The sequence below is a fragment of the Diadema antillarum genome, unplaced genomic scaffold (assembly GCF_040938485.1).
Source record: "Diadema antillarum isolate AM-2024a unplaced genomic scaffold, OU_Dant_1.0 scf00000177, whole genome shotgun sequence".
NCBI lineage: Eukaryota > Metazoa > Echinodermata > Echinoidea > Diadematoida > Diadematidae > Diadema > Diadema antillarum.
In genome coordinates this window covers 1,130,586-1,142,500 of record NW_027271066.1, presented here as the reverse complement: position 1 = coordinate 1,142,500, position 11,915 = coordinate 1,130,586, and the positions used below count along the sequence as shown (strand labels likewise).

General features: G+C 36.8%; 1 protein-coding gene across 1 annotated transcript in view; it reads right to left on the bottom strand.

The window, feature by feature from the left end:
- Window positions 1–11,029, bottom strand: part of LOC139722921 (MAM and LDL-receptor class A domain-containing protein 1-like) — a 53,524-nt gene extending 42,495 nt beyond the window's left edge. The window contains exons 1-4 of the mRNA XM_071634203.1: window positions 10,900–11,029; window positions 8,674–8,794; window positions 2,311–2,460; window positions 424–656 (exon numbers count right to left, since the gene is read on the bottom strand). Coding sequence (XP_071490304.1) covers window positions 424–656; window positions 2,311–2,460; window positions 8,674–8,794; window positions 10,900–11,019 — 624 coding nt within the window. The 5' untranslated portion in view covers window positions 11,020–11,029. The remainder of the gene's footprint in view (window positions 1–423; window positions 657–2,310; window positions 2,461–8,673; window positions 8,795–10,899) is intronic.
- Between the last annotated feature and the right edge of the window lie 886 nt (window positions 11,030–11,915).

Sequence of the window (11,915 nt, the reverse complement as noted above, 5' to 3'; positions counted from 1 at the left end):
TAATGAGGTTATCATGAATTAGCACAAATCAACAAGCATTTGTATGTCATGAAACCTTTAAGCATCGCAAGCACTAAAATATATCAACAAATTGTCGCTGGTTCCTCTAAATGAACAGTTTATTGTTTCTTTTTCTGTTGATTGAAGGGCTTCACTGAGGACAATGTTCTTCAATGACAAATTAAATACAATGTACATCGAAGCCGTTTATAAATGTATTTAGGACATTGGCCTATACCCATATCTTGTACAATACATCAAAGTATTCAATCCGAGTTGGTGCTCATTGTTTTCACATGTTCGGTTAGTACCAGATCGAAGTTTGTCTTCGAGTTATTTGTAAACGTAATATTTCTCATAAAATTTTACTTTCATGTCAAATGAAGCAGAACAAAAATAAAATGTTTAACAACAAAACCTTGCCTGTTCTACCCTCCAATGGTTTCTCCTGTCCCCACTGAGTGACAATAAGATGTCATTCGCATTTGGCCATTTTGTCTCTGACTTGTAGACATTCAGGGAGTTGATAGTGACGCCATACATATGATACCAAAATGTCAGGCACAAGGGCCCGTCACCCTGGTACTCGGGGCTCCACAGGCGTGCGAAATCCCCATATTCTCGAGAGTCTGTCTCTATATACACGTAATATCCGACTGCAAGAGGAGAAAAATGTATAATGTAAAAGGCTTTAAAGCAAGATCAAGAATCAAAGGCACAACAACTGAGCGTACAAACATGTATTGTATTCATTTACAGAGAAAACTTTAACAGCAAGCTTTGTTTAAGATGTACGTAATCTTTTTCTTGGATTTATAAGTGGTAAGAGAGGACGTGGTTGAGTGATAATTCACTTCCTTCAGCACATCTAAAAGCCGACAATCACTCAATGAATGCAAAATGTATCAATGTGGAAATACGGCAGTGAAATTCGTCATTACTGCAACGAAATGGTCGTCAATGAAAGAGGTATGGACAATAGACGGAAAAAGTCATGCAGCGGTTACTCAATTATTCAATTTGATGGAAATCTGGAGTGGAGTTAAGGTTAGGGTTAGCCATTTCGACAGTCATTGATGGGTAGTGTGTGACCAATATCATGGTGAAAGAAGGTAAACTCAAGCTCAAATTCCTTCCTTTAAATGTTATTGACCTACATTTCATGCGGGGATTTGTCCTAATAATTGATATCCATTCACTTCATTCGCATTCGTATCAATCTTATCATAATGGCAGGAGGGGGGGGGGGTATCTGACTTTTGTTTAGTCCAAAAAAAAAATGACGACACTGCTTTATAAGCGAAAAGTTAGTGTTCGATCTTTATAGGATAGCAGTAGAATTTTCTTTCTAAAGGTACGGCAGAATGGTGATATGATCTTCAAAATTAAACTAGCGGCAGGAGGAACCCGTTAAAATGATTATCCTCACTACGAGGAGATCGTATCCATCATGACATCTCTCCTTTTGTGACAGACATTATTGAAACAAAATGTATTGTTCTATATGACATTTTTTGGCTGGTGATTGGACAAAAAGGCAATCAAGTGACAAGCGCAGTGAGGATCGAATTCGCCAGTTTTGTCTGCGGTGACGTCACGTCGACAAAATAGTTCCAGAATTTGACTTGCTGCGAACAAGACTGAATGAAATAAAGGACATTTATGTAGACTATGAAATATTAAAAAAAAATATTGAATCGTCTAATGTTGCGTATAACATTTGATAGTCTCTCTAAGGAGATACTTTCCTTTTGAGACGACATTTCTTCTCGGCCCTGTGCACTTTGTGAAAAAAAAACTCTTGAGGAAAATTTAAGTGCCGCGAAAATGTTCAGCTTATAACACACCTGTAAAAGGCAATATGTCCATCATGTTATCAATCCCTAATGCGGATGTCTAATATTACTCCATGTTTACACAAGGGAAATACCTTCCGGCTGAATAATGAATCATTAAGTTTGCAATTTGTTCGGTATATTCTCGCATTGATTTGATTGCTCTTAACCCATTTCCACTTTTCACAACCGCAACATTATCATTTCTTGCAATTATCTTTAATCTACAAGAAATTGTCACTCCTTTACATCAGTATTCTGATAGAAGGTAGAAAAGAGGTCAGGACTATAAGAGAGCGTATTCAGATACTGTAATAGCTACTGTAATAGTAATGATAGCGCTAATAATGATAGAAGTATGGATACAATTAGAAATTGCAACAGGGAAGTTCACAAGTCAGTTGTAAATCTCCTTCTCCCCAAAACAGTATAAAGGATCATACAATGAAGGAAAAGGCAAAACCAAGGTGCTTACAGCCGGTTGTGTGGTCCCCATCTGGTCCGGTGGAATACGAGCTGGTACGTCCGCTGTTACGGGTCCAGTCAAAGTCATCGCCGTATGCCTGCTCCCATTCACACAGACCGGATTCAAAGTCACAATCAATGTCTTCGGCCACTGGTATAACTGAAAGATAATAATAGAAAGATGCACATAGTGAGGATAATGTGTCAAAGCTCAAAATGAAATGTTGCAAGAAATCGTTGCTGTTCGATGTGACAGAAGAGAATTCGAGCTCTGTCGGGTTCAAATGAGAACTACCTTTCCGTTTTATTTACTGACAATGTCTGTGTGTGTGTGTGTTTGTGTGTGTGTGCGTATGTGTGTGTGAGTGTGTGTGTGTGTTATATCAATGTTCAAATGAATATTTGTCGGCTGAGTTTTGATTGTTCAAGTATATGTGTACAGACTTTGATTACATTGAAGATAATCGATTTTTTTTTCTGCCGCCTTATATCAACTTAAAATCCAAAAATTTCTTCAATTTGAAGACTTACCAATTAAGTTGAAGTATTGAAAACATGCTTCGGGTAACGTTTGGTTCTGCCAATAGTCCCTTTCTGTTCGAATTGATGACTGAATGTGACTCGGTCGAGAGGACCTTGGGAGAGCTACATACACTGAATACTACAGCCAGTGCATGCGAACACATCACACCGCACAAATTTAAAATCCACGAACGGATAAGATGTTTGTGTGAAAGTGGATGAAAGTGGGTGTGTGTTCTGTTGTGTGTGTGGTAGTGTGAAATTGAAGTGGTGTGTGGGATACCGTCTTTTTTCTTGGTGTACAGTTCAGAAGTCTGGATGTAGTAGATCTGAGTTATTTGCTCTGATTTATCAATATTATGTAGGTAAGATTTTCCCGTTCGGTTACGTAGATACCGTATATCATACATCATGGCGGGTCTGAATTTAATTTCATTTAATGTGAGGGGAGTACGGATTAAGTAAAGAGAAAGATGATTTTTGATTGGGTTAGAATGAGAAAGGGGGTATAGTTATGTTACAGAAAACGTACAGTACCCCTGATATTGAGGAAGAGTGGGAAGGAGAATGGAGAGGACGTATCATTTTTAGTCATGGGTCAAATCATAGTAGGGGAGTAATGATTTTGTTATCCTCCCCAGGATTGAATTTTAAGATTGATCAGGTTATGAAAGATGATGAAGGGCGTTTTGTGGTTTTAAAAGGGGATTCGCTAGGTTACAAACTGCTTTTGGGAAATGTTTATTTCCCAACAAGGGATAGGGTGCATAGACAAATTGATTTTCTTGTGAATTTTAATGATTGTTTGTCCAATTTATATTCTATGAATTATTCGTCAATTTTGAGGGGTGGAGATTTTAATGTAGTAATTAATAAAGATTTGGATTATATGGGTGTAAGTACTAATTTGAGAATGAGTGGTAGTAAAGAATTAGAGGGTTTTTTAAGACAATGAATTTGATTGATATATGGCGGAAACGGAACCCAGTGTTAAAGCGATTTACTTTTAGGCAAATCGCTCCGCTGGTTCAAAGTCGCTTAGACTAATGGTTTATATAAAAGGATTTGAGAAATTCAGGAAGAACATGTGAGGTTATATCATCAGTAGTACCTGATCATTCTGGGATTTTTTACAATTGAAATCTATTTGACATAATGAAAGTTATGGGAATTCCTCTTGGAAATTTAATAATAGTTTGTGTTTTGATAAGGAATTTGTACAGGGAATGAGTGAAGAAACAAAAAGTATTAAATTACAGTGGTTGACGGATTTTGATACTAAATCTTCTTTCTGGGATTCTTTAAAGATGAAAATGAGAAAATTTGCAATGAAATTTTCGAAGAAAAAATCAAAGGAGAGAAGATTAAGTATACAGCAATTGGAATATGAAATAGATATTTTGGAGAAAGATCTTCAGTCGTGTCCTGATAGTGGTGGAATTTTAAAAGATATAGAGAGTAAAAAAAAACGGAATTGAAGAATTGTATAATGTGTATACGGATGGATTAAAAGTCAGGTCAAGAGTGGTTTGGTATGAAGAGGGTGAACAGAATCAAGGGTATTTTGAGTTGCTCAGGTCAAATAAACAGAAAACGGTTATACGGGAAATGTGCGATGATAAGGGAGATGTGATTAAAGAGAAGGATGTATACTAGCGATTGATAAGAAATTTTTATAGAAATCTTTATTCAGAAAATGAATTAGTGTGTGATGATTTCAGAGAAAGTGTATTTTGGAAAGATATTCCCCAATTAAGTGATGAAAGTACTCTCTAAAAAAATCGAGTGAAAATATTCACTCTTAAAAGAGTGAATACAAAAAAGAGTGAATTTCGAGTGAAATTGGAGTGAATTTTGAGTGAAAATGTTCATTTTCACTCCGGTTAGGGTGTGACGTCAGGGATCACTCCAAAATCTTCGAGTGATCCCTGACGTCACTCTCAAATGAGTGAAAATGAGCATTTTCACTCAAAATTCACTCCAATTTCACTCGAAATTCACTCTTATTTGTATTCACTCTTTTTAGAGTGAAAATTTTCACTCGATTTTTTTTTTTTAGAGTGTAAGGGTTTTTGTGAAGGAAAAATTATTAAAGAAGAATGTTGGGAGTGTTTAAAAAGTATGAAATTGAATAAATCACCTGGGAATGATGGATTTACAGTAGAATTTTATCTTACATTTTGGTCGCAAATAGGAAGTTTATTGGTTGAAGTTTTTAATGAAGCTTTTGAGAAAGGTTGTTTAGCAACGTCTCAAAAACAAGGCGTAATAACACTGATTGAAAAAGATGGCAAAGATCCATTATTTATAAAGAATTATAGACCGATTACTTTGTTGAACACGGACTATAAGATGCTTTCTAAGATAATGGCCAAGCGAATAAAGGGAGTCTTACATGGAAGAGCTTAAGTATTGTTTTGTTTTGTTTTTCTTTTTGAGTACAGTGTAGATATCAGTGGTGAAGGCAATAATGTGTTAATATTATATGACCTATATAGATATCAATGTGTGATTGGTCAAAATGCAGTCACGTGACCATTGTCACAAGGATGAGAAGCGTTATATTTTCATAACATGACGTAAATTACGTACAACCATGGAATATAACAGCGACTACATTAAACAAATGCGTTATATCAGGAGGGGTGACGTCATCAAAAACCAATTGTTATGATGCGCGCAACATACACAGAGACGCTTTGCACACACACGAATGCAATCGTCGTGACCACAGTACACAGCAGCACACTACTGTAAAGCGTTAGCGGTAGACAACACTTCATGCACAGCATGATACACGCGCTACAAGCGAGAACTGCGAAATTGCAACAGATTTGTTTTTGTCAAACTGTGAGCAGTGTTATGGCAGCTTGAGAGAGAAACAAACTGGTGAATGTGTTGGAAGCTATAGAGCCTACTACTACTCCCGTTAATGCTAGACAGTCGTGACAGGGCCAGAAAGCAAAGGATTTCCCATTAGTATTACCACCGCCTGAACTGAGTAAGTTTCTTTGACACCGGTAGTGAGTTCTAGACTATGCTTCTAGCGTTGGACCTGGACCAGGGCCAGGTCCGTAGAGGTAGTCTACAGTTCATGTACCAGTGACTGCAGACAGAAGAGATTAGGCCCTAGACTACATTGTTAGAAAGTTCACATTTTCATACATCACCACAAACACTTTAATACCTCAACAAGCTTGCTTTAGACCAACAGCGGCAGTTACGGTAGTCTTCTACAATTTTTTTTAAAATAATTTTACAACTGTCATTACAAAATCTAGCTCTTAAACGTTACCGCTACGTAAATAGGCCCTCGCTACAGGCCTACGTATGATTGAATAGCGACTGTTCTAGGAATGCTCCTGCACGGTTATATGCCACGATAGTTAGGGCCTAGAACTACGCGAAAGCCATCGTAGTTACGGCTCGGTTTGGCTCGATTGCATACCATTAACAGTGCCGAGCGTTGTAACGCGCGTTCATGAATTTGACTGTGGGTTTGAAAACGGAGAAGTCGTGTTGCTTTATACAGCAGTTTATTTCTTGTACTGTAATGTTAGGTCATATAATATAACAGATATTGACTTTTTTCCTTCGGTAGGAATATAACATTTCATTTCCCTTGGGAAGTTATATTTTTGTCTCGAAATACTATATTTTTCCTCAGCGCTACGCGCTTCGGAAAAATATAATAATCCTCGACAAAAATATAACTTCCCGCGAGGATCTCAAATGTTATATTCCACCTCTGATAAGTCAATATCTGTATATTGGCCGCGTGTGGGGAGGGGTAGAGTTTTTGTTTGGCATAAAGGTTAAAGGATTTTATTAGCAGTTAGGAGTTTGATGAGTTTTGTTTGATGAATTTGAATGTAAATTTGAAGCGTTATTTGGGTGCGGGCGGACGATGCTTTTCTGCGTACGGTCCATTACACGCTTGTATGTTTTACGTATTAATCAACATTTTGAAGTCGTTTTCATTAGGAGGGAAGGTGGTATCGCTTCGGGTGTGTTTGTGTGTGGGGTGTATGTGTGTATGTGTGTTGGTGTTTGGTGTGTGTGGGAGGGGGGTTGGTTTAAGTGAATCGGGGTTGGTGGGGATGGGGATTTGATTTTCAATGAAATGATTGCATTCTAGCTTTGTATAACGTATTTTTGTTGTTTTTTTTATGTGAGTGTGAGTAACGTGATTCAGTATAGTCAAAGAATATAATTATATATATATTTTTGTACATGTCAATACTTTCTCGTGAAGAAATGGTCAGTAGGATTGATTTATAATCGAGTTGTTATGTTGAAGAGAGATGATTGGCAGTAATAAGTTGATGAATGGATTTGTGTTTTGAATGGCATTTGTTCACGGTACACCCAGAATGGGTTGATTTATGAATGATTTGAATGAAATCAATAAGATATCATTGAAAAAAAAAGGTGTGTGTATGCGTGTGTATGTGTATGTGTATGTGTGTGTCTGCTTGTGTTGGGGGTTCTCGATGGGGAGGGGTTTCCAGCGGTGGGATCCTTCTATTATAAAGCTCAATTTGTTGGTACTGGGGTTTTTTTTTTTCCCGAAACGGCTTCAACAGCAGCTAGTTCAACGATTATAATGATCTGGCATTTCAAGGCAAAATGTCAATTTTGAACATTTTTCGACTTTAACTAAAATACTGCAAAAAATGTATGGAAAACAATCTGTTACTTCTGATGTGAGAACATTGCCAATCTTGCCACAGGCGCTTGTCTTGCCCTGTTCAAACATTTCGTCTCACTTGTTTTAAGGGTTGACAATCAAAGAGGTTGAGAATCGACATCTTTTTGGATGTGACATGATGCATTTCGTCGTGAAAACGTTTGGCGTGAAATCAGTCGTTTCTACTGCACAGTCAAGCTTCGTCAATTTCTTACAGCTCATTATGTTGTTTATACAGCTTGTGTCTACGAGGCGAATAAGGGCAAAGTAGCCTGTGGCCATTCAAAGGACGTCCGTAGAGCTATAGGATTATTTCCGGAACTTCAAATTAAACCGTTCGCTTTTTAATTCCTCCTTGCGTCTGTATCGACTACTGTACTCTTTACATTTATACCCGGAGCATGTCATTTCTATTCTATTCAAGCTTTCAATAGTTTTACATTACAGTCACATACTTTGTCAGATTCCTGTTCTGAATGATTGCTGACATAAAATTTTTCAGCTCGCAAGAAGGAACTAAATAATGTCTTACTGTCACTAAAGTTGATTCAAGTTCGACTTTTATTCAATTGCATAAATCATTGTAGATCAGTTTTGAAAAACACAAGGTTGCTATTAGGCCATTTAGTTATGTATTGTCAATTCGATTCACAAAGAGAATACTTGAACTTCTCGGGAGTACTTGACAGCAAAAAACAAAACAAAAACAAAACAAAACAAAACAAAAACAAGAAAAAAGTCTTTTCTTCGAAAATGAACGGAGGAAATATGAAATGTGTGCCCTAATTCTTTGTACTGAGCCAGGTGAGCAATCCAACGGGCTCCATTTTAATGTCGATGGAAAAAAAAAACTCGATAAAATTCATTTCGGATTCAATGACTCTATTTGATATTCTTAATTCTTTTCTTTTTTTTCGTACAAAATCAGAAACTTTGAAATGAAATGAAACAGAGCACTACTGATGTGAAATATTATGAACACATTACAATAGCACAATATTACTTATTAGAATGCGTTTCAATCTTTAGTTGACATTGATTGGGAAGTTGAAAAAAAAGAAGAAAGGGCAATCCTCTCAGGCTAAATTATTCTGTACTAAAGCCATTCGAACCCCTACAACAAAAGCTGAAATTTTGCGATATGTAGATGGGTCCATTTACCTCGTTGGCAGATTCCCTGGGAAATGGAAATGTCATCAAAGGCGATATCACCTGTGTAGCTATTCCCACTCACACCTTCCATAGTGATGTAAAATGACGTGTTGTTGCCGTAAAAATTGATCTGGAAATTTGGCAAGGAAATTAAAAATTATCGGCTTACAAGGTAGTCGAATGCATTCACTGACGAATCAAAAATTGTCTAATTGATTCATTTCATCTCCAACAAAATAATGAGAAATACAATGAAATGTTCGTGTATACCAATAACGTCACAAAATCAGTACAGCCATGTGGTTAGCAAATAACACGTAATGAAGACACAGGTAAATTATCAATAGAGTTGGTTTAACTCAGAAACAAACTTGTTGGAAATTGAAGAGACTGCTAAAAAGCAGAGTTTGTAGCATGCAATCCCCTAAAAAAAAGGAAAGTAAAGTTAAATTACAAAATGGAAAGGATAATTTGCTTAAGAGATAGAAAAAAAAAAGACAGAGTAGTACACACATACAAGCACACACAAGGACCCACATTGACAATTACGTGGAAGTTCTCTTGTAAGGAAGGTGTCGATGTATAGACCTTCAACTTTTCCAATGGCTCAAGAGTTAGTGATGTTTCTCTGCTTTCACACGACGCAGTAAATAGGAATGAACATAAGATTTAAGTGATGGAGACTGTGTTCAACTCACAGTTTATCACGAGGAAATTTAACATTTTCCTTAGATTTCGAGAAGTGAAAGAAGTGATGTCTGTAACTAAATACAGTTAAGATGTGTAGTTTAAACATGTCTTCTGTTTTAATCTCCCCTCTCTCTCCCTCCCTCCCTCTCACTCTCTTTCTATCTCTCTATCTATCTCTCTCTCTCTCTCTCTCTCTCTCTATCTATCTATCTATCTATCTTGGTACTAGTGCTCTGGAGGGTTTCTGTGAAGAAACAGCATGTACTCTATACCTTCATTAAGATTGGCTGTTCGTTACAGTAGGCCTTGTTGTTGCCTAATCCACAGAGTGATTACAAATCACACTGCTCTGTATGTACTTTTTTTTTAGTCTTACACAATTTTAGTGAATGTTTGTTTAAGGAAATTGCAATAATTGATTGCAGGTGGTTCCCATGTCTTTTCTGAAACATATCATAACTTTAGCAATGATCGACAGATGAGGCCACAACAAGAATCTTGGTTTTGAATGGATTTTCTGTGGGCATATCCAAGTAATCTGAAGTAAAACAGAAAAAAAAAATCATCTAAAAATATTTGGATTGTTTCTAGATATGCATCTAACCGCAAAAAAAAAAAAGAGCTGATGTTAAGGGTATCATGAATTGACACAAATCATGTCCTAAAACCTTTGAGCATCTGTAGGACTAAAATATTTCAACAAATTGTTGCTGGTTCCTCTAAATCAACAATGTATTGTTTCTCTTTCAGTGAAATAAAAAATTCCCCATCTTTGCATTCTTTTAAGCGGAAGTTGAAAAATGTTCTAATAAATCCTCTCTGATATGCTCTTTTTCCATTACCTTTAGCTTTCGTAACCTCAGGGTTCATCATCCATCCATCCACCAATCATTCAATCACTGAATTCATTATTACGTAATGAAGCAGCCATCACAATCATTGCACAGTTGCATGCAGCGTTAACTCTATGAAGCACATTGACCATCCCCTGTTCTATCTCCCTTGTTCAGTATGTAGGCATTTCTCTCAATCTCCCTTTTTCTGTCTTTCCTTCCATTCTTTTCATCTATTCTGTATATCATATATCATATTTGTGACAAGTATCTGTAAATAAGTAACTCGTAAGTTTTAATGAGTGGTTCACAATAAGCTTTGCTTTTTATTGGACCTCTCTATTCTGTTTTTTTTTTCAACTGAAGCATGACTTTGTATGCGCTCTTATCTTTATCGATATCATTTATCTGTCGCAAAGACAAATGTTTTTGTTTATGATGTAATACCTGATTTATCTTGTGTTATGTTTTGTTGGAAAAATGAAGAAGAATGAAAGTAAACGAATTGAATTGAATTTGGGGCATTGGCCTATATCCATATCTTGTACAATGCATTAACATATTCAATCCGAAGTGCTACTCATTGTTTTCGGTTAGTACCAGATCGAAGTTTTTCTTCGAGTTATTTCAAAACGTAGTATTTCTCATAAGATTTTACTTTAATTTAAAATAAAGCAGACCAAAAATAAAATGTTGAACAACAAAAACCTACCTGTTCTACCCTCCAATGGTTTCTCCTGTCCCCACTGAGTGACAATAAGATGTCATTCGCATTTGGCCATTTTGTCTCTGACTTGTAGACATTCAGTGAGTTGATAGTGATGCCGTACATATGATACCAAAATGTCAGGCACAATGGCCCGTCACCCTGGTACTCGGGGCTCCATAGGCGTGCGAAATCCCCATAGCTACGGGAGTTTGTCTCTATATACACGTAATATCCGGCTGTGGGAGGGAGAAAATATACCATGTAAATGATATAAGGCTTGAAATCAAGATCAAGAACTGAGCGTACAAACATGTTTTCAATTCATTTACAGGGAAGACTATAACAGCAAGCTTGGCTTAAGATGTAAACGTATTCTTTTTCTTGGATTTATAAGTGGTAAGCGAGGACGTGGTTGGGTGATAATTCACTTCCTTCAGCACAGCTAAAAGCCCACAACACTCAATGGATGCAAAATGGCATTCGTCAATACCGCAACGAAATAGTGGTCAGTGAAAGAGGTATGGACAAAAGATGGAAAAATCAGCAGCTACTTCGTCATCATTCAAATTGGTAGAAATCTGGAGTGAAGTAGACAGGGATAGGGTAAGCTATTTGAACAGGCATTGGATAAAGTGAGGGGTCCGTGGTGAATGAACATAAACTCAAACTCAAACTTCCTTCTGTAAATATGATTGATAATATTTCTACATTTCATTTTGCTATTAATTTCTCATGATTGATATGCCTGCTAAAGTCAAAACCCGCGTCCCCGCCGTAGGAGGTGGAAACAGCATTGGGCGTAAATGGGTGCTATTCGTTATTCCGAGGTTCGTTATTCCGAAGGTTCGTTATTCCGAAAGTTCGTTAATCCTAAAAACACAAATTCCCTATACCAAGAGGTTCGTTAATCAGAAAATGAAAAAGGGTTCGTTAATCCGAAAATGAAATAAGATTCGTTATTTCGAAGGCTCGTTTATCCGAAAATAAAAATAGGGTCCTTTATTCCGAAGGTTAGTTAA